This window comes from Aotus nancymaae, unplaced genomic scaffold (assembly GCF_030222135.1).
Source record: "Aotus nancymaae isolate 86718 unplaced genomic scaffold, 86718_ANA_hifiasm-v0.15.2.pri h1tg000018l, whole genome shotgun sequence".
NCBI classification, from domain to species: Eukaryota; Metazoa; Chordata; class Mammalia; order Primates; family Aotidae; genus Aotus; species Aotus nancymaae.
Genome location: NW_026988430.1, coordinates 2,150,403 through 2,178,240, shown reverse-complemented (window position 1 = coordinate 2,178,240; position 27,838 = coordinate 2,150,403). Strand labels below are relative to the sequence as shown.

At 50.4% G+C, this 27,838-nt stretch overlaps 1 protein-coding gene across 2 annotated transcripts; it reads right to left on the bottom strand.

Annotated features, from left to right (window-relative positions):
- Window positions 1–4,763: 4,763 nt before the first annotated feature.
- SHPK (sedoheptulokinase) lies at window positions 4,764–20,099 on the bottom strand. Of its 2 annotated transcripts, none has more exons than XM_064378083.1 (7): window positions 18,539–20,099; window positions 18,242–18,425; window positions 17,531–17,683; window positions 14,839–15,014; window positions 9,681–9,881; window positions 5,061–6,976; window positions 4,764–4,905 (listed from the first exon to the last, which is right to left on the bottom strand). In XM_064378083.1, exons 1-6 carry the CDS (start codon window positions 18,582–18,584, stop codon window positions 6,564–6,566), a joined length of 1,173 nt encoding a protein of 390 aa, XP_064234153.1. In that variant the 5' UTR covers window positions 18,585–20,099; the 3' UTR covers window positions 4,764–4,905; window positions 5,061–6,563. The 2 variants fall into 2 exon arrangements, with proteins under 2 accessions (XP_064234153.1, XP_064234154.1); XM_064378084.1 differs by having other exon boundaries at window positions 5,061–6,973.
- Window positions 20,100–27,838: the final 7,739 nt, after the last annotated feature.

The following is a 27,838-nucleotide window of genomic DNA, read 5'->3' as shown; positions in this document are numbered from 1 at the left end:
ACCAAAAGATTAGCCAGGTGTGGTGGCACATGCCTATAATCCTAGCTACTTGGGAGGCTGAGGCAGGAGAATCACTTGAACCCAGGCAGCGGGGATTGCAGTGAGCTGAGCTCACGCCATTGCACTCCAGCCTGGAGGACACAGCAAGACTCTGTCTCAAAAAAGAGGAGGAGGAGGAGGAGGAAGAGGAAGAAGAAGAAGAGAAAAATGGAGAAGATGAAAGCCACATACACATGATATGGACAGAGTCCAGGACCAGAGGCCGGGAGTGTGTGGCAGGGGAAGGAGGGGCTGGTGGGCTGCAGACTCCTCCCCTGCCCTGAACTGGGTCTGGCCCACCGTCTCTTCAGGCTGTTTTGCGGCTGGCTGCCTCCTGGAGCACCCGTCCTCCAATCCAGTGTCTGCACCGTCAGCTCTTCCCCAAAGGCCCCAGTCCTCCAAACCCCACTGTCTACAGGAGACAGTCTAAACCCCTCAGCCTGGCATGCAAGACCCTTCAGAGTGTGGCCAGCACTTCCAGCCAAAATGCCCATCAACATCCTTTCATTCACCCTATGACCAAGTTACACCAATTTGTCACACCCTGGACATGACAATCATTTTAATGTAAATACATTTACCTAGCCTGACCCCTCTGCCTAGATGCTAAAAAGAGTGGGCTCTGGGGTTTGAATCCTAGCACTGTGAACTCGGGTAACTTATTTAACTTTGTGTATCAGTTTTTCCATCTGTGAAATGGGGATAACACTACCCACCTTCTAGGATTATTACCAAGATTAAGTGAGGCTGGGTGAGATGGCTCACGCCTATAATCCCAACACTTTAGGAGGCTGAGGTGGGTGGATCACTTGAGGCCAGAAGTTCAAGACCAGCTGAGGCAACATGGCAAAATCCCGTCTCTACTAAAAATACAAAAAATTAGCTGGGTGTGGTGCTGCACGCCTGTAATCCCAGCTACTGGCAGGTTGAGGCATGAGAATCGTTTGAGCCCAGGAGGCGGAGGTTGCAGTGAGCCGAGATTGTGCCATTGCACTCCAGCCTGACAGAGTAAGATTCCGTCTCAAGAAAACGAAAAGATGAAATCAAACAAGTAAAGTTTAGATCAGATCCCAGTACACAGCAGTTTCTCAAAAAAATGTGAACTGTCATTAGTAACCGTGGATGGAAACTCTGGGAGGCTAAGTTCAATGTCACCTGTGTAAAGAATGAATTTCTCCTCCCTCTGGGCATATGGGTGCTGTCACTGTGTGTCTTTGTTTTTTCCTGGGGTCTGTTTATATAACCAACCGTCGGTATTTTTCCATTGCCTCGTGATGGAAATTCAACAGAGGGTAGTCCCTGATGGAATGCCCAGCTCCCATGGGATGCTCAGAAAATGCGGCTGCCTGGGTCTCCGCTGGGTGTGTGGGAGACCTCCCAAGTGCAGGCTGCTGAGGCTGCTCTGCTGTGGTGACGACCCCCAAATCTCAGTGGCTTCAAACATCAAAGGTTTGTTTATTTATTTATTTATTTATTATTTTTTTGAGATGGAGTCTCACTCTGTGGCCAGGCTGGAGTGCAGTGGTGCGATCTCTGCTCACCGCAACCTCTGCCTTCTGGGTTCAAGCAATTCTCCTGTCGAAGCCTCCCAAGTAGCTGGGACTACAGGCACCCGCCACCATGCCTGGCTAATTTTTTGTATTTTTAGTAGAGACGGGGTTTCACCATGTTAGCCAGGATATTCTGAATCTCCCGACCTCGTGATTGCACAGCTTGGCCTCCTAAAGTGCTGAGATTACAGGTGTGAGCCACCACGCCCAGACTTATTTTTGTTTGTTTGTTTATTTATTTATTTAAGACAGAGTCCTGCTCTGTGCCCCAGGCTGGAGTGCAGTGACACAATCTCAATTCCCAGCAACCTCCTCCTTCCGGCCTCAAGCGACTCTTTTGCCTCAGCCACCTGAGTAGCTGGAACTACAGGTGCCCGCCACCACACCTGGCTAATTTTTTTGGTATTTTTAGTAGAGACGGGTTTCACCATGTTGTCCTGGATGGTCTCGGAACTCCTGACCTCAAGTGATCCGCCCTCCTCGGCCTCTGGAAGCACTAGGAGTCCAGGCGGGAGCCACCTCGCCTGCCCCAAAGGAGTATTTCTCAGTCCCACTGCATGTCCCTCACTGGTGGCTGAGGGCTCTGCAGCCTGCCATCCTCACTCAGGGTCCCAGGCTGACAGAGCTGCCACTCTCTGGGGCACTGCCAGTCACTTGTGGCAAAGGAGCGTGGCAAATAGCTCGCCAGCTCCTAAAGACTTCTGCCCAGGAGTGACCCGCGTTCCCTGTCACACGCCACTGGCCGAAGCGGGTCAGGAGGGAAAGTGCGGCCTTGCCGTGGGCTCAGAACATCGGGATACCAGCGGCCAGCACGGGGGCCAGCTCACCACTTCAGAAGTGAGCTGGCCTCCAACCACCTACTGGGACCTCCTGGGAAGAAGGGCAGAAGCCGCAAGCGGTTGTGACTTTAGGCGCTGCACTCATCCCCAGCCAGACGAGGCTCCAGGCCGCAGGCAATGGAAGCAGCACCGGAAGCCTGTCCACTGACAAGCATAGACCCTCCAAAGTTGTCCTCAGAAGCAGAGTGGACGCATAGTCTGGAAAGGGGACAGAGTTCTGGGGCCACCCCAGACACAAGGCTGGGCTGCCTGAGCATGCCAGCTGTCCATCAGTTCCTAACCTTACGAATGTAAGCCTCCATCACAGCATGCTGGGCAACTGAGGCAGTCAGCTGCCCTGAGGTCAGAGGGCCTGGCTTCTCCCAGCAGACAGGACTCTGGCATCCTCAGCCTTCTCTCTCATGCGCCTTCCTCGGGGGTCCAATGATGATGTCTTAAACTCATTCTGGCTGAGAGAAAATTTACAGTAGCAGGCTGGTCATGGTAGCTCACACCTGTAATCCCAGCACTTTGAGAGGCTAAGGCGGGTGGATCACCTGAGGTCAGGAGTTCGAGACCAGCCTGGCCAACACTGAAACCCCGTCTCTACTAAAAATACAAACATTAGCTGGGTGTGATGGCACATGCCTGTAATCCCAGCTACTCGGGAGACTGAAGCAGGAGAATTGCTTGAGCCTGGAAGGAGGAGATTGCAGTGAGCTGGGATTGCACCACTGCACTCCAGCCTGGGTGACAGAGCGAGACTCTGTCTGAAAAAAAAAAAAAAAGGCGGAGGGACCTTTCCTTTTGGCTTTGGAATCCCCCTCTCCTCTGTCTCTGTACAGGGGAGATAAAAGGGAAAAAAAAACAAATCCAGTAGCCCTCTGTTATCCACAGGGGATGTGTCCAAGATCCTTCACAGATGCCTGAAACCACTGGACCCTGTATATGCCATGTTTTTTCTATACATAGATATCACTGATTTAATTTATAAATTAGGCACAGTAAGAGATTTAACAACAACAATAAAGTAAAACAATTTGTGTTTTTGAGACACAATCTCGCTCTGTTACCCAGGCTGGAGTGCAACGGTGCAATCTCAGCTCACTGCAACCACCGCCTCCCAGGTTCAAGCAGTTCTTGAGCCTCAGCCTCCCAAGTAGCTGGGGTTACAGGCGCCTGCCACCATGACAGGCTAACTTTTATATTTCTAGTAGAGACAGGGTTTCACCACATTGGCCAGGTTGGTTTCAAACTCCTGACCTCAGGTGACCCACCCGCCTCAGCCTCTCAAAGTGCTGGGATTACAGGCGTGTCACCATGCCCGGCCAAAGTGGAGCAGTTTTAACAAGACAGTGTAATAAAAGTTATCACACGCTGTGAATGTAACTTTTGCGGTTTGAGGTATGACAGCAAAAATGGCATGAGACCAGGAGTAGTGGCTCCCGCCTGTAATCCTAGTACTTTGGGAGGCAGGTGGATCACCTGAGGTCAGGAGTTTGAGACCAGCCTGGCCAACATGGTCAAACCCCCGTATCTACTAAAAATACAAAAAAATTAGCCAGGTATGGTGGCAGGTGCCTATAATCTCAGCTACTCGGAAGGCTGAGGCAGGAGAATCGCTGGAGCCTAGGAGGCAGAGGTTGCAGTGAGCCGAGATGATGCCACTGCACTCCAGCCTGGGCAGCAGAGTGAGACTGTGTCTCAGAAAAAAAAAAAAAAACTAGCATGAATTTCTTTTTCCTTACAATTTCACGGATAGAAGATTCAGCACATGACTTTTTTCTTCCCCCCTTTTCACTTAAGGGAAGCTCCTTACAGCTTCTCCTTGGCATATCTGAAGAGCTGGCATCACTTTTCTGGTGCTTTGGGGCCCTTATGAAGTAAAAGAAGAGTGACCTGAACACAAGCACTGTGATGCCAGGACGGGCGATCTGCTGAGCAGGTGACTAACCGGGAAGGCGTGTCCGCAGCGTGGATGTGCTGGACACAGGGATGGTTCGCATCGCGGGTGGCACAGCAGACATTCCATTGCACTGCTCAGAACGACGCACGGTGGAAAACATGGGAACTGTTTCAGGAACTTTCCATTTAATACTGTCAGACCGTGGTTGGCCATGGATAACAGAACCCGTGGAAAGTGACACTGAGGATCTGGGGGGACTACTGTGTACAACTTTCCGGGGTGATTGGCAGGCGTCTGTCTGGTAGGACACCAGGGCAAGCTTTTCTCAGGACGACCTACGAACGCTCCCCCAGAGCATCTCAACCTCCCGAACCAAGCTCATGGCTGCAGCACGGTCTTCCCAAAGCAGAGAGGTGTGTATTTTATTTAAGGCACAAGACTCTGGAAGAATGGGCTTTTATATTTTATTTTGTTTTGTCTATTTATTTTTGAGATGCAGTCTTGCTCTGTCACCCAGACTGGAGTGCGGTGGTGCCATCTCAGCTCACAACCACCTCTGCCTCCCGAGTTCAAGCGATTCTCCTGCCTCAGCCTCCCGAGTAGCTGGGTCTACAGGCGCCGCCACCACACTCAGCTTTGTTGTTTTGAGACAGTGTCTTGCTCTGTCACCCAGGCTGGAATGCAGTGGTGCCATCTTGGCTCACTGTAACCTCCACCTCTGGGGTTCAAGCAATTCTCCTCCTCAGCCTCCAGAGTGGCTGGGATTGCAGGTGCACACCACCACACCCAGCTAATTTTTGTATTTTTAGTAGAGACGGGGTTTCACCATGTTGGTCAGGCTGATCTAGAACTCCTGACCTCGTGATCTGCCTGCCTCAGCCTCCCAAAGTGCTGGGATTACAGGCAGGTGCCACCTCGCCCAGCCAAGAATGGGCTTTAGCATCAGACATTCAGTCAGCATGATCAAGCATTTCCTGTCATCTCAGAGCTTCCACATGATCACATAATTTATAAAATGACACTTATAAAGAGACAATATGTTTCATACCTTTGATGGATAGTGAGAAAGAGAGAGGGAATATGACTGTTTCCCAAACTCATGGTTGCCTGGGTGCCTCTGGGCCAAGCCTGCCTGAGCCTGGGCTCCTTTTGGGGGTCTGGGAATAGATGCAGCGAAGGTGGCCTCCTCCTGGAAGCTACCCCACAGCCATCCCTGCCAATCACAGGAAGGCTTACGCTGCTCTGGGACCCTACAGGAATGCTGACTCACGTGGATGTTTCTGCTGAGCCAGGAACAAACAGTGGGCCTGCAAAGCCCACACCAAGGGAAGGAGAGCCTAGGCCTATGGGATACGGGGTTCTCTTTGGATAAAGCACCTGCCCCATCTGGCGGAGTCTGCCTGGCTGCATCCCTTCCCGTGAAGGTTTCTGGAGCAGGCAGGAGCAAAAGCACAGCTGCACAGCCACGGTCCCGGAAAGCGGTCCTGCTGGTGCCTCGTCAGGCTCCTGGGAATGACATGCTGGAGCGGTGTGGGCTGGACAGCATCGGTGCCCCTTGCTGCTCATGCCATCCACCTTGCCTTCTCTGCAACCCACCTTCCTGGCAGTTATGCCATGAAGACCTGGGCAGCGCAGGGGCGGCAGCCTTTCCAGCCCAGCACACAGCCCCGTACTGTCCTCTGAGCCAGCTGCTGCATCACGCCTGGCTCACTCCCTGCCCCTACTAAGCATCTGTGGACAGGGGAGGATGAGACTAGGAAAGGGGCCGCTGGTCACATGGCACATTCCAGGAGAGAAGCACTTTTCCAGAAGTGCATGTGACTTCAGGCCTCCAAAAACGATCATCCAAAGCAGGGCATGGGGCAGGTCTTTTCTCACTTGGGGCCACAATCACCAGACTTTCTGGTGTCTGAAGTACACCTTTATCTGCTCTCTGTCTGCAGGTGAGCCACAGATGAGCCTGCTGACCAGGAGGCTGGCTGCTGTGCTCTCACGCTCTCTCTCCCACACTGACGTTTGTAAGTAGCTCCCAGTGGGTTTCTTTCAGAAGGCACTAATTTGGGATCTGGCTGACTTCGGGCTGCAATATTAGAGTATGTCCTGAAGGTATGTTCTTGGTCAAGATGGGACAGCAAGTGCTGCTTAAAAGCTGTCCACTAAACTCTGCAGGGAAAGGATGACCCACAGATGGTGTCAGGAATGTGAATCAAGTAAAATTCGCAGCAGTCCTTTGGTGAAAGCATTTGCTGTCTAAGATTCCTTCTGGCTGAGGTTTCTCCGGAGCATGACCAGAGCTGCCCCGACAGCTGCATCCACATCCTGCCCAAAGGACACGGGCAAAGGGAAAGCCCTCTGCACCTCCTGCTTCAGCACCTCGTTCCTGGACAGCGCACTCCCACTCCCCACCACGCGCTGCACGCCCCACTCCTGCAGCTGCCGCACGGGAAGCATGGAGAGCAGGTTCTCAACGATGCCTCGGCACAGGGCCCGGGCCACGTGCCCCAGCGAGAGGTCAGGGGAGATTCTGGTCACTGAGGCCAGCTGGTCCGGCAGGTGCCTCTCCCCCAGCACTGTTGGGGTGATGGTCAGGTGGGTGTCTGTCTGCTGCACGGCTGCCTGGATGATGCGGGAATACACAGTGGATTCTTCCACCTCCAGGCCTGCTGGAGACAGGGAAGATCTGTGTGAGCTCACGCAACCCCCTTGATACAGGCAGAGATGGTGCAGAATGCCCACAGGGCGGGAAGGGGCTCCCTTGCTGCTTCTCCCCACACTGCAGCTGGTGGTTCTGGGCTCAGGAACTCCTACAGCCAGGCTAGCTGTACTCTGCCCTGGATCCCCGCCAGCCATCTCAGTGCAGACCCCAGCCAGATGTCAGGGTGAGGTCTCCTAAGTGCTGCTGTGAGCCCTAACTGTAACCCAGGCTTCCTAACCAAGGGGACCAAATGCATGTACTAATTAATAACTATCATCATGGATGCTACAGAGTCATTATCAGCCTCAGAAATCCCAGGATCCCAGACCGGCCACTGTCTGGGCCACCCATGTAATATCACATGGCACCTGAACAGCAGGGAGAAGGGATGTGTTGACCATCCTACAACTCGCTTTTCAGTGTCAAGCCAGAATCCCGGTCAGACTTTTCTCCCTGACACCATGTTAGCGCTGCGTTCTTTTTTGTTGCTTTTTCTGAGACTTGCTCTGTTGCCCAGGCTGGAGTGCAGCGGCACATATCCTATCAGCTCACTACAACCTCTGCCTCCCAGATTCGAGCGATTTTCCTGCCTCAGTCTCCCAAGTAGCTGGGACTACACGCATACACCACCACACCTGGCTGATTTTTGTATTTTTAGTAGAGACAAGGTTTTACCACATTGGCCAGGCTGATCTCAAACTCTTGACCTCAAGTGATCTACCCACCTCAGCCTCCCAAAGTACTGCTTACAGGAGTGAACCACCAACCCTGGCCAGCTCTGCATTTTTAAAACAAACAAATTAAAAAAAAAAAAAAAAAGGCTGGGTGTGGTGGCTCACATCTGTAATCCCAGCACTTCGGGAGGCCGAGGTAGGCAGATCACTTGAAGTCAGGCATTCCAGACCAGCCTGGACAACTTGGTGAAACCCCATCTCTATTAAAAATGCAAAAATCACAGGTGCAATCCCAGCTACTTGGGAGGCTGAGGCAGGAGAATCACCTGAACCCACGGGGTGGAGGCTGCAGTCAGCCATGATCACGCCACTGCACTCCAGCCTGGACCACAGAGCAAGACTCTGTCTCAAAAAATTAAAAAATAAAAATAAAGCATTCCTGAGGAGATCCCAGACAAGGAGGCAGAATGCCCCCAGCAATCCTGACGTCCCTGGCCAGACCGAAGGGACTGACGTCACTCAGGAACACCTCTCTGCACAAGCAGTCCCAGCTCTCCATGTGCTGCCTGGACCCTGCCTTCCATTCCCCGTTTCCCACCATCTTCTGACTTTGAGCTGCTACTGGTAACCATCACATCTGATGGCCATGACTTACTAGACCTGAATAGAAACTTCATTTCTAGCTTAGGTGCTGCCAAAGGGAACGTCTCCTGGAAAAGGGAGATTACATATCTCACCTGGTCCCCAGCTTACAGTGGTTCAACTTTATTTTTCGATGTTACAATGGAGTGAAAGCCACATGCATTCAGCAGAAATCGGACTTGCAGTAGCCATAAACCACCGTGTTTCTTACTTTAAGTACAGCGGCCAACATGTTATACGAGATACTTGACATTTTGTTATAAAATCGGCTCTGTATTAGGTGATTTTGCCCAATTGTAGGTTCATGTAAGCGTTCTGAGCACATTTAGAGTGGGCTAGACTGAGCGATGATGCTCGTAGGGTAGGTGCATTCAATGCATTTTCAACTTAGGATAGTTTCCCTTGCAATTCACTTACAATGGACCTAGCAGGATACAAGTCCCTTGAGCTGCTGAGTGTTCTAACCCACGGGCTTAGAACCACAAGACATGGGGCTAGGAAAACACAGAAGGGACTTGCCAGGGACAAATAATGACTCCAGGACACAGCAGGGAACCAAGGCCACTCTCCTGGGTTCCACCCTGCACTGTGCTTCTTTAAGAAATGCCGGCTGGGTGCAGTGGCTCATGCCTGTAATCCCAGCACTTTGGGAGGCCAAGGCAGGTGGATCACCTGAGGTCAGGAGTTCAAGAGCAGCCTGGCCAACATGGAGAAACCCCATCTCTACTAAAAATACAAAAATTAGCTGGGTATTGTGGCACACGCCTGTAATCCCAGCTACTCGGGAGGCTGAGGCAGGAGAATTGCTTGAACCCAGGAGATAGAGGTTGCAGTGAGCTGAGATCACGCCACTGCACTCCAGCCTGAGTGACAAGAGTGAGACTCCGTCTCAAAAAAAAAAAAAAAAAAGGAAAGAAAGAAATGTCTACATCACACTTACTATGGGCCAGAATTATCGGGATATAAATGCATTGTAGGTGAAATAAGCACCATTGCAAGTTGAGAAGCATCTGTACATGCAGAGCAGAGAAAACCTCATAAATTCTACCCCAGGAATAAGAGAAGGGAGCAGGAAGGGAAAAGTGAGAGCAGGGAGGGTGGGGGAAAGCTGGGGAGACTGTGATGAGGGTTTACAGTCAAGGCTGGGGGAAGAGTGCCTGACCCAAAGAAGAGAGGAGGTGACGGCAGCTCAGAGGATGAGAGGACAGTGGCTGCGAGCTCAGATCCCGAAGGACGGGAGAAACACGCCAGGGCCTGCGACCTGAATGTGGAGGCTGAAACCGCACATGAAGCTCCGAGACCTGCCGTGTAGAAAGGACAGGCAGAGAGCACAGCGCTGTGTGGGCCACACCTTACCTAGATCTGCCGTCCACTGAACCAGCATGTGGACGAACACGGCCAGCACGTTGCCCCCGTTGAGGGATGCGGCCACTCCCAGGTAGGTCCCATCGAAGTATGGGAAGTAGGCCACTGGGGCTGCAGGGTCTGGAGTCTGTGCAGGCTGGAATCCTGAAGGCATGGAGGCTGCCAGCTGAACCGAGGTGCTGATGTTGAGAACTGGGGTCCAGAGAGAGCAGAGCTTAGGCCTGTCTGGCTGACTCAGAGGTCACAAGTCACAGTTTGGCAGTGAGAGAAGCTAAGAGTTTTAAAAATATGTCCAGGTGGCTGGGCGTGGTGGCTCACGCCTGTAATCCCAGCACTTTAGGAGGCCGAGGTGGGAGGATCACCTGAGGTCGGGAGTTCAAGACCAGCCTGACCAACATGGAGAAAACCCGTCTCTACTAAAAATACAAAATTAGGCATGGTGGGCATAGTGGCTCACGCCTGCAATCCCAGCTACTTAAAAAATATGTCCATGGTGGGTTGAAGGGCAAGTTGTTGAAGAGATGATCAAAGGAGATATATATGTATGGTTTTTTTTTTAAAACAGAGTCTCACTCTGTCACCCAGGCTGGAGTGCAATAGCGTGATCTCGGCTTACTGCAACCTCCTCCTCCTGGGTTCAAATGATTCTCCTGCCTCAGCCTCCTGAGCAGCTGGAATTACAGGCGCCCACCACCACGTCTGGCTAATTTTGTATTTTTAGTAGATATGGTGTTTCACCATGTTGGCCAGGCTGGTCTCGAACTCCTAACCTCAGGTAATCCACCTGCCTCGGCCTCCCAAAGTGCTGGGATTACAGGCGTGAGCCACCGCGCCCGGCCCCAAAGTATTTTAACACCTTCCCTGTCACCAGAGGGGGGAAATCTGTCACCAGCACTGAGCCTGGGGACTGTTTCAGCAGTGCCTTCTCCATTTCTCATGAGACCTAGCTAAAAAGCCAGCTCTTCTCAATCTGTTTAGGGGCTAGAGTTCAGCATCCAACTGTGACACCTACTCAGGGTTCAAAAGCAAGGAGAGCAGAAACAAGCCTCAGAAAGCCAATAACCTTTGCTCTCTGCCACGTCAAGCTTCTTACCATGACTATAAACCAGAAGCAGCATGCCCTCTACTGTCCCCTCAGGTGGAAGGGACAGCACTTTGGTTTCTTTCACTTTCACTTACATTTTGTAGCATTTATCTGTGCTGTTTGAAAAAATTCTAGTGGCCGGGGGCCGTGGCTCACGCCTGTCATCCCAGCACTTTGGGAGGCCGAGGCGGGTGGATCACCTGAGGTCAGGAGTTTGAGACCAGCCTGACCAATATGGTGAAATCCCACCTCTACTAAAAATACAAAAATTACCCAGGTGTGGTGGCACCTGCCAGTCCCAGCTACTTGGGAGGCTGAGGCAGGAGAATCACTTGAACCCAGGAGGCGGAGGTTGCAGTGAGCCAAGATCACACCCACTGCACTCCAGACTGGCCGACAGAGTGACGCTCCATCTCAGAAAAAAAAAAAAAAGAAAAAATTCTAATCAGGAAGCCATTAGACAGAGGTGGCACTAGTACCATCAATTCCTGTGTGAACAAACCAGAGCCCAATGTAAACAGTAAAATGAAAATGGAAACTACACCAGTCAGAAACCAGCAACTAACCTCTAACTGGGAATTTTCCACTCTCACCGGTCAAAATGGTTTTGTCTGCCTGGCTTCTGCAGATGCTTTATGAAAATCTTCCCTCAGGCCCTTCTCAGTGGGTAGTCTAATGCTATCCTGATTCATGAGTCACGGAAGGCTCAAATAAACTTCGTAACATTTAAAGGTACTTAAGTTTTTCTTTTTTGTTGTTGTTTTTTGCCCCGTCACCCAGGCTGGAGTGCAGTGGTGTGAGCTCAGCTCACTGCAACTTCTGCCTTTCACATTCAAGCGAATCTCCTGTCTCAGGCTTTGGAGTAGCTGGGATTATAGGCACACACCACCACGCCCAGCTAATTTTTGTATTTTTAGTAGAGACAAGGTTTCACCATGTTGGCCAGGCTGGTCTCGATCTCCTGGCCTCAAGTGATCTGCCCACCTCAGTCTCCCAAAGTGTTGGGACTACAGGCGTGAGCCACCTCGCCCGGCCAAGTTTTCATTTAATCAGATTTGAAGCCACCCATCTAGCACGTGATGACCTCTGGAAGCCACAAGCGAACAGCCGCAGGTACCCACTGAGCTGCTTTACTCCTCGCTTCCTGCTGCACGTTTGGAGGTCGTCCCCAGTAAGCCCTCTTGGACATACGAACTTCACAACTTGTATAAGTTCACCGAGTTATTTGGGCATTTTAAAATCTGGACTGGGTCTGGAAGTCATGACAGAAACTGGAATGGGTCCTGCAGGGAAGCTTCAGGTGTCTGACTGGGTCAGACAGAATCTAAATTGGGTTTAATAAAAGACCTCCAGTAGAAGAGGTTCCAGGAAGATGGAAAATAATGGGTTTATTTAAATTCAGGGAGTCTGGGACTCCATCTCAGAACATTTGCTTTTCTAGATAATTGAGTGAATCTTCCCAAAAATAATTTAGAATTCTGGTGGCCACAATAAGGAAGTTTTAACCTAAACAAACAAATTCCAAACACCTCAGAAACAACGGGATATATTTTTGATGGCATGTAAAGGTTTCTAACCTCTCTTTCTACCTTCCTCTGCCTACACTGAATCTGCTGACGTGTTTGCTTGTTTACCTCCTACCCAAAGTCAAAAAAATTTTTAAAAAAAGGAGAAGTAGGTAACTGTTTATAAAAGTCAGGCTCTCAGATTAACCAGATCTGCTTTTTTAAGCATTCTTATGTCTTGGTCAAAATCTTGAGCTCAGAGTAATACTAAAAGGTATCCCTGTTTGGCATAGAAAATGCTTTGTCTGCCGTATCTAAATTGTCTTGCTTTTGTAAATACTTTATGAAAATTTCCCCTCTTGCCTCTCCTGGATTCACAAATTCACTACCCTGATTCACAAATCACTGAATCTTCAAATAGATTCTTTAAAATGTAAATGTACTTACGTTTTTCTTTATCCAATGCTCAATCCTTTTTAGCTATGTGTATATACCACATTTAAAAATTCATTCATCAGTTGATAGTCATTGAGGTGTTCCGACTTTTTGGCTATCACAAGTCATGCTGCTGTGAACATCTGTGTACAAGTTTTTGTGTGGCCATCCTATGTTTTCAGTTCCCCTGGGTGCATTTCTAGGAGCGGAATTACTGGGTCCTGTAGTAACTGCACGTTTAACATCTGAGGAACTACCAGCTGTCTTCCAAAGAGGCTGTACCTTTCCACAATCCCACTAGCATTTCTCACATTTTTTTTCAAGTTTAAATCATTTTATATTTAAGCACTGGTTTTACAAAATATAGTATATAAGGGCAAACTAAATTTACACAACTTAAATTGTTATTTTTCTTTTTGTTTTTTGCCTCTAGATATGATGCCTTAAGAACTATTCAATTTGTTCACATAAATTGTCTTCAACTACATTGCAGCTAAGATGTATATAAGATTTTACATGTATTGGTTGGGTGCAGTGGCTCATGCTTGTAATCCCAGAACTTTGGGAGGCCAAGGCGGGCGGATCATGAGGTCAGGAGTTCGAGGCCAGCCTGGCCAACATGGTGAAACCCTGTCTCTACTAAAAATACAAAAATTAGCCACAGCTCAGGACATAAAGCCAAATGACTGATTAAAATGTTAGAAGGAGAACTCTTTGTAAATGGCCTCTCTCTCCCACTTAATTCCGATCACCCTGCTGCTTTAAAGCCAAATATAATTGGTTCCTCTCCTTTGCTGTCAAACTGTGAGCACCTGATGACATGGCCACAGCCCTGGGCTCTGGACTCGCAGCACTGCCACGCGCCACATTGCCCCACATTCTCACACTTTTAAATGGTTGAAAAGAAATCCAGAGAATGCTTCATGACACATGAAAATTATATGGCATTGGCTGGGCACAGTGGCTCACGTCTGTAATCCCAGCACTTTGGGAGGCCAAGGCAAGTGGATCACAAGGTCAAGAGATCGAGACCATCCTGGCCAACATGGTGAAATCCCATCTCTACTAAAAATACAAAAATTAGCTGGGTGTGGTGGTGCGTGCCTACAGTCCCAGCTACTCAGGAGGCTGAGGCAGGAGAATCGCTTGAGCCGGGGAGGCAGAGGTTGCAGTGAGCCGAGATCATGCCACTGCATTCCAGCCTGGTGACACAGTGAGACTGTTTCAAAAAAAAAAAATTATATGGCATTCACACGTCAGTGTCTATGAACAATGCTTTATGGGAAAAGAGCTACCCCTGTTCATTTACATATCGTCTATGGCTGTTTTTGAACTCCAACTGCAGAGCTGAGCATTTACAACAGAGTCTGCATGATCCACAAGGCACGGTGGCTCACACCTGTAATCCCAGCATTTTGGGAGGCCAAGGTGGGCGGATCACAAAGTCAGGAGTTCAAGACCAGCCTGGTCAATACGATGAAACCCCGTCTCTACTAAAAATATAAAAATTAGCCAGGTGTGGTGGTGTGCACCTGTAATCCCAGCTACTCAGGAGGCTGAGGCAGGAGAATCGCTTGAACCTGGGAGGTGGAGGCTGCAGTGGGCCGAGATCGTGCCACTGCACTCCAACCTGGGCAACAGAGACTCCATCTCAAAAAGAAAAAAAAAATATTTTCTGCCCTTTAAAGAGCCAACCCCTGCCCTAAACACTGCTGCCTCTACCTCACCGTGATTCCCTTACCACGAATACAGAAAATATTCTGCACTTTTAATCAGATCCGACAAACACACAGTAACCAAAATCTCATCGGCTCATCTGTTTTCTCGGGCACAGAGTCGCACAGAAAGCAGACAGCTAGAAAGAGTCGTTTCCCTCCCCCGGCCCCGGGGTGGGGGTCAGCACAGATGGCTGGTGCTCAGGGACAGAGCTTGCCCTGCTGGCCTGTGAGCTCCCTCAACAGAGGATCTGACCTGCAAGGAGGAGGGTGCTTTTCATCTTTATAGAATAATGACCTCCAGCAGGATACCAAGGCTGCTAAGCTCTGTGTGCCCTGCAGACTCACACAGAGCTGGTGCTTAGGAGGCAGCCGGGTAAGTCTGAGGACAGAACAAAAGAGCAACTTACCTGCATCTGTCCTCTGGGCCATGCAGGAATAGACAGAGGCCTGTAAATCACCCAAGGCCACGCCCACCTGCGTCCCCTTTGGGATTTCAAACCACACACGGGAAGTTCTGCCTGCCACACTGCCAGGCTCGGCGATGTCTGGGAGCAAGTGGACAGGAAAACCCGAGCTTCTCAGTCTGTGAAACAAAAGTGGACACATATCCATCCACACTCAGGTTTCTGGAGTTTAGGGCTTCCTTTCTCTTCCTTCCCTCCCTCTATGCCCTCCCTTTCTCCCTTCCTTCCTTCCCTCCCTCCCTTCCCTTCTTTTCTTCCCTCCTTTCCTTCCTTTCTTCCCTCCCTCCCTCCCTTCCCTTCCTTTCTTCTCTCCCTCCCTTCCTTCTTCTTTCCTTTCCTTCCTCCCTCCCTTCCTTCCCTTCCTTCCTCCATCCCTTCCTTCCCTTCCTTCCTCCCTCCATCCCTCCCTTCCTCCCTCCCTTCCTTCTTCTTTCCTTTCCTTCCTCCCTTCCTTCCTTCCCTTCCTTCCTTCCCTTCCTTCCCTCCCTTTTCTTCTTTCCCTCCTTCCTTCCTTCCCTTGCTTCCCTTCCTTCCTTTATTTTCTTTCCTTCTTTCTTTCTTTTTTACTTTTTTGAGACAGAGTCTTGCTTTGTTGCCAGGCTGCAGTACAGTGGTACAATCTCAGCTCACTGCAACCTCCACCTCCCAGGTTCAAGCAATTCTCCTGCCGCAGCCTCACTAGTAGCTGGGATTACAGGTACACACCACCACACCCAGCTAATTTTTTTTTTTTTTGAGACAAAATTTCGTTCTTGTCGCCCAGGCTGAAGTGCAATGGTGCGATCTCAGCTCACTGCAACCTCTGCCTCCCAAGTAGCTGGGATTACAGGCACCCACCATCAAGCCTAGTTAATTTTTTTATTTTTAGTAGAGATGAGGTTTCACCATGTTGGCCAGGCTGGTTTCGAACTCCTGACCTCATGTGATCCACCTGCTTTGGCCTCCCAAAGTGCTGGGATTACAGGTGTGAGCCACCGCACCTGGCTCCTTTTTTTGAGATGGGGTCTCCCTGTTACCCAGGCTGGAGTGGAGTGGTATGATCACTGCTCACTGCAGCCTCAACCTCCCAGGCTCAAGCGATTCTCCCACCTCGGCCTCCCAAGCAGCTGGGCTCACAGGCATATGCCACCACATCCAGCTGCTTTCTTTTTTTTTTTTTGAGATGGAGTTTCGCTCTTGTTACCCAGGCTGGAATGCAATGGCGCGATCTCAGCTCACCGCAACCTCCGCCTCCTGGGTTCAGGCAATTCTCCTGCCTTAACCTCCTGAGTAGCTGGGATTACAGGCACGCGCCACCGTGCCCAGCTAATTTTTCGTATTTTTAGTAGAGATGGGGTTTCACCATGTTGACCAGGATGGTCTCGATCTCTTGACCTCGTGATCCACCCGCCTCGGCCTCCCAAAGTGCTGGGATTACAGGCGTGGGCCACCGCGCCCGGCATGATTTCTTTTTTGTTGTTTGTTTCCAGGAAATTCTACAAGGGAAAGTGCTTGTAGAAGGACGCACGTGGGCGAAGGGAGGACAGACTCCAGTGCCGTCACCAGCAGCTTCTCTGGCTTTTTTAAAACCATGAGCTTAGGCTTTGTAAATAGAGTACACCGGCTTTCACAAGCTTAGGATTCACCTCCCAGGAAAGAAAACAAACACCGTACGCAGCGATGGAGTCCAGCCTCCTGTGTTCGAAGGGGAACCCAAAACGTCTGCAAAGGAGGCAGCCAGAGGCTCAGCGCAGCTGGGTGGTTAGCGTAGCCCAAACCAAAGCCAGCCCCAGCAGGCTCCTGAGTATCAGATGCATTCATCACTCGCGTTAGTGAACAGGGGGCTGTGGATTTCACAAAACGTGCTGGGAGGTCCTTTACCTGAACTAACAGGGCTTTCTGTTTTATTTCAGAGCTCCTATTTGGGCCTGAAGGAAGCGGGCTTACAGGGCACTGGACTTCTGTACCTGAAAAGGCAAATGAGCTTTAAAAAGAATTTAACAGGCAGCCCTTAAGCCTACTATATCTAGTTCTTTTTTCTTTTCTTTTCTTTTTTTTTTTCTTCCTTTGTTGCCCAGGCTGAAGTGCAGTGGTGCAATCTTGGCTCACTACAACCTCCGCCTCCCAGGTTCAAGCAATTTTCCTGCCTAGTCTCCGGAGTAGCTGGGATTACAGGTGTGCACCACCACGCCCAGCTAATTTTTGTATTTTTAGTAGAGATGGGGTTTCACCATGTTGCCCAGGCTGGTCTCAAACTGCTGACCTCAGGTGATCCGCCCACCTCAGCCTCCCAAAGTGCTGGGATGACAGGCATGAGCCACTGCGCCCAGCCCTCTAATTTTAAATATTAAAGAGTGAAAGCTGTACTCTGAAATCTATAGACTGGGCCCAGGGTCACAGAGAAGAGAGAGCCCCCCAGAGACTGGCCAGCTGTGGAGGAGCAGGACAGCATGGCTGGAGTCCCTGCCCCTGGGTCAGGGCTGCGTGTACACTGGCCCACCCATGCCTGTGAGTGGAACAGGCTAGGGGCGCTGGGCCATGGTCCCGGCCTCTAGGAAGCCCCCACCAAGCCCAGATGGGAGAGCTCCCACTGAAGCACCAGCTCTGGGGTTGCCCTTCAGGCTGGAGCAGGATGAGCCACCTACAAGATACTCACATCTCCATGTTCCAGCTTTGGCTCTGGGTGTTGAAATAGCCCCAGCTGGCCGCATTCTGGTCGGACATCAGGGGTCTTGGCAAGCCACACAGCATGGCAACCACATAGTCATGGACAGTCCCCGCTGCGTCGTAGGGCTTCAGGAACTCTGGGCTGTTTTTCACACCAGAAACAACACAACACGGTATAACATGAACTCAGAAGCTTGTGCTGCACCTTGCTGCGGGTAGCGGGGACTGGATGTGGCATGGCGGGGACAGCCACAACCCGACATGCTACGGCTCAACTACAGCCGGGTCCCTGGGATTGGGACCTCCCGGCTGCTCCAAGCAAAGCCAACCCGAGTCAGTCCCAGGGGAAGGGCCTCAGAGGAGGAAGGGGCAAGCCTGGGAAAGCAGACACCAGCCTCCTCCGCAGCCCCGCAGGCCTCAGCACACTGGGAACTCACCCCGTGACCCTTGGCAAGTCACCTGCCCTCTCTGTCCCCTCCTTTCCCCATCTGGGTGGGAACTGGATAACCAACAGAGAACGCTCTGCAAAAGGACGTGGCTCTGGACCCAGTCTAGGTCCAGGCCATGGTCCAGCTCGCCATCAAGCCAGGCCACACACACCACGGTGCAGTCCAGCTGGCGGGGTGATGCCCACACAGCCCCAGCCCATTCTCATTCTCCTGGAAACCCAGCGCCTGAGTCAAAGTGCAGTTATCCATACCAATTCTTCAAAAGCCAGAAGATGGTTGCACAGCCAAAGCCCGTGGCCACACTGAGATGAGACTTGGGCTGGGGCAGAGAGGCCAGGAACTCTCTGCTACAGCGGCCATCCTGCCAGGTGACCAGGTGGCTAACAGCTCGGGGCGCCAACACAGGGCTGATCCCTCCCTCGGTCCATTCACAGCCTGGAACAAAAGAGATGACCAAAAATGGAAAAAAGGCGCTGCACGGCCTGGATACTACTCTGCTGGTGAGTTACAAAACACGTGCTAATCATCCTAGGACACGCCTGAAGCACCTGTGGGTCCCAACAGCACCGGGTTTAGTACTTGGCTCAACCACATAATGACTGTGGGACCCTGGGCACGTCCATGTTCCCTCCGTTTGTCCCACTTGTCTGTTTTTCTTCTTTTTTTGAAGTTGATATGATATTTTGCCACATCCCATAAGAGAAGATATTTGGCTGGGCGTGGTGGCTTACGCCTGTAATCCCAGCTACTCGGGAGGCCGAGGCAGGAGAATCGCTTGATCTTGGGAAGCGGAGGTTGCAGTGAGCTGAGATCATGCCACTGCACTCCAGCCTGGGCAACAAGAGCAAAAAAATAAGAAAAAGAAAAAAAAAGAAAAACTTAAGTACCTTTAAACTCCGTCTAAAAAAAAAAGAGAAGACATTTCGCACAATCTCAAGTCCCCTGGTCTCTGTCTTTCCAACCCTCATCATGACATTATTTAGACTTCCTTCTACTTGATTACCAGTAAATTTTCTCTTTTCTTTAGGTCTTAGCTGATTGATATTTATTTATTTTTTAGACAGAGTCTCGCTGTGTTGCCCAGCACAATTTTGGCTCACTGCAACCTCCATCTCCCAGGTTCAAGCAATTCCGTGCCTCAGCTTCCCGAGTAGCTAAGACTACAGGCCCACGCCACCATGCCTGGCTAATTTTTTGGATTTTTAATAGAGAGGGAGTTTCACCATGCTGCCCAGGCTGGTCTTAAACTCCTAAGCTCAGGCAATCCACCTGCCTCAGCCTCTCAAAGAGCTAGGATTACAGGCGTGAGCCACTGTGCCTGGCCCCTCATTGATTTTTAGACATCAAAATTGACTTTTAAAAAATCTGACCATCTCTACTTCATCTGTGTCCTGTGACATCTTCTGCATTTTTCTCTGCTCTCATCCAGCTATTTTGCCCAAGGCTGATTTCAGTGTCGGTCTTTCTGGGCAGTGTCTGAAGATTCAGGTGCCTCTAAATATTTTTCATGTTCCATCTTTAAATGCCAGTTTGATCAGCTATAACAGTCTGGTTCTAAGTTCCTTCCCTTCAATGCTTAAAAGCACTAATTTGGGGCTGGGTGTGGTGACTCATGCTTGTAATCCCAGCACTTTGAGAGGCCAAGGCGGGTAGATCTTGAGGTCAGGAATTCAAGACCATCCTGACCAACATGGTGAAACCCTGTCTCTACCAAAAAAAAAAAAATACAAAAATTAGCCAGGCATGCTGGTGCGTGCCTGTAATCCCAGCTACTCAGGAGGCTGAGGCAGGAGAATCGCTTGAACCCGGGGAAGCGGAGGTTGCAGTGAGCCGAGATCATGCCACTGTGCTCCAGCCCAGGTGACAAAGCAAAACTCCATCCTCCCCGCCTCCCCAAAAAAAGCATTATTTGTGGTCAATTGTCACGAATTCCTCATTACTCCTCCCATTAAGAGGTGGCATCTGAATCCTCTTTCCTTGAACACAGAATCACTTCGGTGATGTGCCTGACCAAGAGAATGTGGAGGCAGTGACGTCTTGGGACTCCCAAGGCTAGGTCACAGGAAGTATTGCAGCTCCCACCCAAGTCTCTTACACAACTCTCTGGGGTAATCAGCCTCCAAGTAACAAGTGCACCCACCCACTGGGCGCAGTGGCTCACACCTGTAATCCCAGCACTTCGGGAGGCCGAGGCAGGCGGATCACTAGGTCAGGAGTTCGAGACCAGCCTGGCCAACATGGTAAAACCCCATCTCTACTAAAAATACAAAAATTAGCCAGGCATGATGGCGCATGCCTTTAATCCCAGCTATTCAGGAGGGTGAGGTGGGAGAATTGCTTGAACCCAGGAGGCAGAGGTTGCAGTGAGCTGAGATTGCACCACTGCACTCCAGCCTGGGTGACAGAGTGGGACTCCATCTCAAAAAAAAAAAAAAGACATTGTCTTTTCATATGGAGTGTTGCTGTTGAAAAAAAAAAATCTAACGTCAGTCTGCTCCTTCTTTCATATGGGATCTGATCCTTCGCTCTGCAAGCTTTCCGAATTCTGTCTTTGAAATCCTTAAATGTTCACTAGAATGTATCTAGCTGTGGGGTTTTCCTTATCTCCTCATTGGCATTCTATAGGCCTTTTCAGGCTGGGGCATTCCATCTTACTTTGTCAATTATAGGAAATTTTTCTCCATTATTTCTTCAAAGATTTCCTCCTCTCCATTTTTACTTTTCCTTTTCTGGTCTCCTTCCTCAATATCTCTTAGCTCATAGGGCACAGTGGCTCACAGCTGTAATCCCAGCACTTTGGGAGGCCAAGGCGGGTGGATCACCTGAGGCCTGGAGTTCGAGATCAGCCTGGCCAACATGGTGAAACTCTGTCTCTACTAAAAATACAAAAACTATCTGGGCCTAGTGGTGGGTGCCTGTGATCCCAGCTACTCAGGAGGCTAAGGCAGGAGAATCACTTGAACCCAGGAGGCAGAGGTTGCAGTGAGCCAAGATGGCGCCACTGCACTCCAGCCTGGGCGACAGAGTGAGACTCCATCTCAAAAAAAAATCTCGTAGCTCTTCTTTTTTATTTTCTACTTCTTTGTCCCTTCCTTTTTCCTTCTGAGAGATTTCCTTAATCTGATCTTTCATTCTCTAGTTTGTTCTGAAGTTTTATCCATTCTGCTATCAACCCATCATCTTATATTATGTCAGTTATATTTTCATATCTAATATTTGTGTTATGTTCTTTTTGTTTTCTTTTGTTCTGTCCTTGCTAACATCTTCCTTTAATATCATTTAGTGTATCTAGAAAGTTTAAAATTTTTAGTGTGTCCATTCTTTTTGGGTTTTGTTTTTTTGGACACGTAGTCTCACTCTGGCACCCAGGCTAGAATACAGTGGCATGATCTCAGCTCACTGCAACCTCTGCCTCCCAGGTTCAAGCAATTCTCATGCCTCAGCCTCCTGAGTAGCTGGGATTACAGGCGCTCGCCACCATGCCTGGCTAATTTTATATATATACATATATATATATATATAAAATTATTATTTGTATTTTTAGTAGGGACGGGTTTCATCATGTTGGCCAGACTGGTCATGTGACCCACCCACCTCAGCCTCCCAAAGTGCTGGGATTACAGGCATGAGCCACTGCACCGGGTCTAGTGTATCCATTCTAACAGTTCTGCATCTGACAGAATCTCCAGCAAATAATCCAGCACAATTATTTTCCTTGTGCTCTTCAAATGCCCTGTTATCCAGGCCTGTGAGCTCGTTCTTCCTGGGAACACTGGCTACCCAGGAATATTGGTAATATAAATGGCCAGGCCTCAGTTCCTGTCGACCTCTGTGGCTGGGGAGGACAGACGGGCCCACAGGTAAAGCCACAGTTCATCCACCCCCACAGGTTTCTCCTCTGCCCGCCAAGAACAAACAATGTGAAGAGGACCCTTAAGTCACAGGTCATCAGTCCTAGAATTTGAAGGGGACACCTGCTTTTCTCCACTGCCTTGATTACTGAAGATAGCTGAGCTCCTGTGGGCCGGGGGTGGTGGGCGGGGGGGCGGGGGTGGTGCTGGGCAGCGGGGGGAACAGACACTGCAGGCGCTACAGCCATGGCGAGCCAGGAGACTAGCGGTTCCCTCCCAGGTTACCCTCCTGCAGGCCAGGCTGGCTCTCCTCTTGCCGCCACCCAACCCATCGACCCACACATACCAGCTCGAAAAAGCCCCATCACCCCAGGATTTCTCACGGTGCTCTCCCCTTTCTTGGTGTTTTTCTCTTACAATTCCCCAAAAACTGATCTTGGGGGCAAAAGCTGGCAGCCACGCTAATTCAGCATCTTGGTGGCAATTGTGGCAAGTGCATCCAGAGGTAGGACGCACTTACAACTCTATTCCCCCAATCCCGGCGGCTCTGTGTGTGCGTGTGTGTTGTTGTTGTTTGTTTTTTGAAACGAGTTTTGCTCTTGTCGCCCAGGCTGGAGTGCAATGGCAACATCTCAGCTCACTGCAACCGCTGCCTCCTGGGTTCAAGCGATTCTCCTGCCTCAGCCTCCTGAGTAGCTGGGATTACAGGCGTACGCTACCATGCCTGTCTAATTTTGTATTTTTAGTAGAGATGGGGTTTCTCCATGTTGGTCAGGCTGGTCTCGAACTCCTGACCTCAGGCGATCCACCACCTCGGCCTCCCAAGATGCTGGGATGACAGGAGTGAGCCACCGTGCCAGGCCTACCTGCCTCTGTGTGTTCCTGTCACTCTCGAGCTAGCAGCAGGCGGAAGAGTTAGAGTTAGTTAGGGTAAAGGGCGTGTGTTGTGTGTTGTGTGTATTAAATGAGTCAACACACGCAAAGCACCTAGAATAGTACGTGGCACACAGTGAGTGCTCAATAAATGTTAGTGGTGATGATGCTGATGATAAACCCACAGCTTCTAAACTCTGTGCATGGTCTCAATGCTTTTCCGGCAGCCTTTGAGGAAGAGAACGTATCCCCTTACATATATTTTGTTCTCTCTTCTTCTCAAACAAGGAATGTTTGCCACACCATGCAACGGAAGCATAACCACTGCCAACCACTGCCGCAAAACAGCAAAACAATGTTGCCATCAATCACCAGTCCAGAGAAGTCAGCAGCAACTGAGAGCACCCCAGATCACGTGGGAGGAGATGAACATCTGGCTTCTGCTGCAGAATGGTGCCTGCCAAGAAGTGAAGCAGGGCATGCACCCTAGAAAGCTGCTTCATGGCTGCGTCTGATCTCAGATCCCAGATCTAGGAGCCAAAGCCATTGTATTTTCCTATAAATTTCCTCACTAACAATGAAAGAAGCTGGGTATGACAGTGCTCGCCTGCAGTCCCAGCTACTTAGGAGGCTGAGGTGGGAGGATCAACTGAGCCCAGGAGTTCCAGTCCAGCCTAGGCAACATAGCAAGAGCCTGCCTCTGAAAAATAAAAATGGGGGGCCAGTCACGGTGGCTCAGTAATCCCAACACTTTGGGAGTCTGAGGGGGCAGTTCGAGACCAGCCTGGCCAACATGGTGAAACCCCATCTCTACTAAAAATATCCAAAAAAATTTAGCTAGACATGGTGGCGGGCACCTGTAATCCCAGCTACTCGGGAGGTTTAGGCAGGAGAATAGCTTGAATCTGGGAGGCGAATGTTGCAGTGGGCCCAGATCGTGCCGTCGCACTCCAGCCTGGGTGACAAGAGCGAGACTCCGTCTCAAAATACAAAACAAAAAAAAAGAAGCAGTTTTCCACTCCCTTCGCCCACTCTTGACATGCCTGAACATTTTGATTTCTTGCATGCAGCGGGTGGAAAATGATGCATCGCGGTTTCCATCCGCACAGCTCTAGTCACTAACGGAGGGGGACATCTTTCCAGATGCTATCAGCCATTTGTATTTCCTCTTCGAGGAATCATGCTTGTGCCCTTCGCCCACTTTTCCACAGGGCTGTTTGTGCTCTCTTAGTTGCTGGTTCCTCGCCCGCGCTGACCTGTCCTCCACCCACTATTCAGTACTAGATACTTTCTCCCTGTCTGCTGCTCGCCTTTTAGCTTTCTTTTATGATCCTGGTTTCTCTGCTGCTTTTTCTGAGCCTGATAATGGAGTTTGGAAACCAGCGTGACCACACGCCTTTCAGAGGACACTCGCTCTCTCTCCCCGCCGCCAGCACGCTCCCGGTGCCCCCTCTGAAGCACTTAGCTCTCTGCTCACGTTACTCCTGCCCGTCTGTGTTGACTGTGTTTTGGAAGGCAGAGGCTTCATTCCTTCATTTCTATCTCTCCCCCGGGGCCTTGCAAAGGGCTTTATATGTTGTAGGTACAGAAACCAAACTGAATTAAGGCTGCCATTAAAATCAGCAAGACTGGATCCCAAATGCAATTTCACTTGACTCCACTAAACAGGTATCGTCCTCACCAAGCTGCGGCTTTCCTCCTTCCCAGAAACAGAAAACAAACCCAGAAGGCATGTGGGCTGGCTCAATAAAATATTCAGCAGCTCTTTCCAACGATGCGGCTGATGGTTTGTGTGGCTGTCAGAGCGCCCAGGAGACGGGCGGAAAGGAAGGCACATGACCGGGCCGCAATCATTAGCTCTCTGCTGTCCTCTTTGGGAAGGGTTTTAGTATTAAAAGGACATTTATTCTCGTTAATGCAAAATTAAGGAGTTTTAAAAGCTTTTACAACCTAGACTCCCTCTGAGAGGTTAGCGTTGACACCCTAATCGTATTCTGCTCCCCATACTGCTTGGAGCCAAGCAGCTCCCATGGCCCCGGCTGGCCCAACAACAGGCGGACGGGAGGGAAGAAAGGGAGGATGGAGGAAGGGGAGGAGGGAGGAAGGGAAGGAGGGAGGAAAGGGAGGATGGAGGAAGGGGAGGAGGGAGGAAAGGGAGGATGGAGGAAGGGGAGGAGGGAGGAAAGGGAAGACGGAGGAAGGGGAGGATGGAGGAAGGGGAGGATGCAGGAAGGGGAGGATGGAGGAAAGGGAGGATGCAGGAAGGGGAGGACAGAGGAAGGGGAGGACGGAGGAAGGGGAGGACGGAGGAAGGGGAGGAGAGAGAGCCTGCATAAGGTTCTATGATTACCCAGCCCCATCCTGGGAACACTTAAAGGGTACATCACTAGATGCCAGGCCCACTGACAGGGAAGTCACCACACACTTCAGGGCACTCTAAATTGCTGACTCTCCAGCTAGAAAGGGATGAATCCAGTGTTCATAACTATATCCCCCACAAAGTAGCCATCCATCTTCAGCTTAAAATGTTGATCTACAGTAAAATGTTGATTTTGTTGAAGCTGAGTGATGGATATTTGTTGGTTCATAGCACTATTCTCCCTATTTCTGTAAGTCTAAATTAAATCTTTTATAATTTCTTTCTTTTTTTTTTTTTTGAGATGGAGTCTTGCTCTGTCACCCAGGCTGGAGTGCAGTGGCACCATCTCAACTCACTGCAACCTCCGCCTCCTGGGTTCAAGCAATTCTCCTACCTTAGCCTCCCGAATAGCTGGGATTACAGGTACATACCACCACACCCAGCTAATTTTTGTAGTTTTAGTAGACATGGCCACCATGTTGGCCAGGATGGTCTTGAACTCCTGACCTCAGGTGATGCACCCACCTTGGCCTCCCAAAGTGCTGGGATTACAGGCGTGAGCCACTGCGCCTGGCCAATATAATTTCTTTTAAAGTTTGATTTGTTTATTTCTGACACAGGGTCTTGCTCTGTAGCCCAGGCTGCAATGAGGTGGAGCAATCAAACTCACTGCAGACTCAACCTCCAGGGCTCCCCTGATCCTCCCACCTCAGCCTCCCAAGTAGCTGGGACTACAAACATGTGGGGCACACCCGACTTATTTTTGCATCTTTTGTAGAGACAGGGTCTCACTATGTTGCCCAGACTAGTCTTAAACTCCTGGCCTCAAGCAATCCTCCTCCTGCCTTGGCCTCCCAAAGTGTTGGGATTTACAGGTGTGAGCCACCATACCCAGCCTTAAAAAGTTATTTTAGTGCCTGCTGTAACAGGGAGCTCCCAGCTTCCTACGGGAGCGTCATCCTTCCCCGGACACTCTGCTGGGAAGTCTCTCACTGAGCCACTGTGTCTCCAGCAGCTCTGATTCTCCACCAACAACCCCCTCCCCAGGCCTTCAAAAGCTCCTCGGACAGACTTGAATTCAAAAGCAGGGCTCACTTGCTGAAATGTGACCCTAAGCATACTATTCTAACCTCTCTGAACGTCAACCTCTCGTCTGCACAATGGTGACAACAGTGTGACCTGTGTCATCAGGTTGTTGGGAATATCTGATGAGATCGTGAGCTGATGTCCTCAGCCAGGACCAGGCATGTGAAGTGCTCACTGTTGTTTTACAGGCTTAGTTCTCCTCCTCAAGGCCAAATAGAACACGTTACCCGCCTCTGTACTGTGGCCAACTTCATAAGATGACCAACTAGAAATGCTTAGCAACTGAGCCCATGAAAAGGATATGCTGGGCGTCATGGTGGCTCACGCCTGTAACCCCAGGACTTGGGGAGGCCGAGGTGGGTGGATAATTTGAGGTCAGGAGTTCAAGACCAGTCTAGTGACCAACATGGTGAAACCCTGTCTCCACTAAAAATACAAAAATTAACCGGGCATGGTGCCGGGCACCTGTAATCCCAGGTACTCTGGAGGCTGAGGCAGAAGAATCGCTTGAACTCGTGAAGTGGAGGTTGCAGTGAGCTGAGATCACACCACTGCACTCCAGCCTGGGCAACAACAGCGAAACTCCATCTCAAAAAAAAAAAAAAAGATATGCCCTGGAATTTTCAAAATCACAAATATGTAAATGACAACAAATATGCTCCAATTCAAAAGAGTGCCCTCTATGTCTCAGCATCTCCTGCAGCTACAGCTAATCTCTTGGTTGTCTGCACTAATGTTCTGAGATACGAATAAAGAGAAAATGATGGAAAAGGCACTCGGCTGCATCCTACAGAGAATCCGGGAGACACTCTGCTCCCTCTGCCTGTTCGTGGATGACGTGCTGATGATGTGAGAGTGGGCAGTTCCCCTGTTCACCTCACATTTGTACAACATTCACTGATGCAGGAGGCAGCCCAGGTTCGTCCATTCCCAGAGACAGGGCCCTGTTCCCATGGCAGGATAACCCGACCCTTCACGGAAAGCCCTGCGCCACCCTGCTCTGGTGCGGGGAATGACTGCCACCAGTCTGAGTGCACCCAGAGCCCGGCATACCTTGGCCTGTTTTCCAAAACACGACTCCATGCATCTGACCCGAAACCCCGATGCCCACAACGCTCCGCAGCAGCTGCCGGGGAAGGGCAGCAAGGCACTCATTTAAGGCTTGGAGGATTCTGCTCACATCCTGTTCCCGCCCCTGGAAGCAGAAGAGAACAAGCTGGGCAGGGGCAGACACATGGGCAGCAGGAGGGGCCCAGCCTCTGAGGATGTCCTAGAGAAGGAATGTCAGGGGCAGCACCCACGCCCTGACACCTGACAGCCGCGGTGCTGCTGCAGGGGAGTTGCAGCAAACTGCCTGGGCCTGCCCTCCGCTGGGGTAGGACTGAACTGAGAACAGCATTCTCTGTGCTATAAATAGGAGAAATAGGGCCAGGCGAGGTGGCTCACACCTGTAATCCCAGCAATTTGGGAGGCCGAGGCGGGCGGATCACCTGAGGTCAGGAGTTCAAGACCAGCCCAGCCAACATGGTGAAACCCCATCTCTACTAAAAATACAAAAAATTAGCCAGGTGTGGTGGCGCACACCTATAATCCTAACTACTCAGGATGCTGAGGCAGGAGAATCACTTGAACCCAGGAGGCGGAGGTTGGAGTGAGCCAAAACCGAGCCACTGCACTCC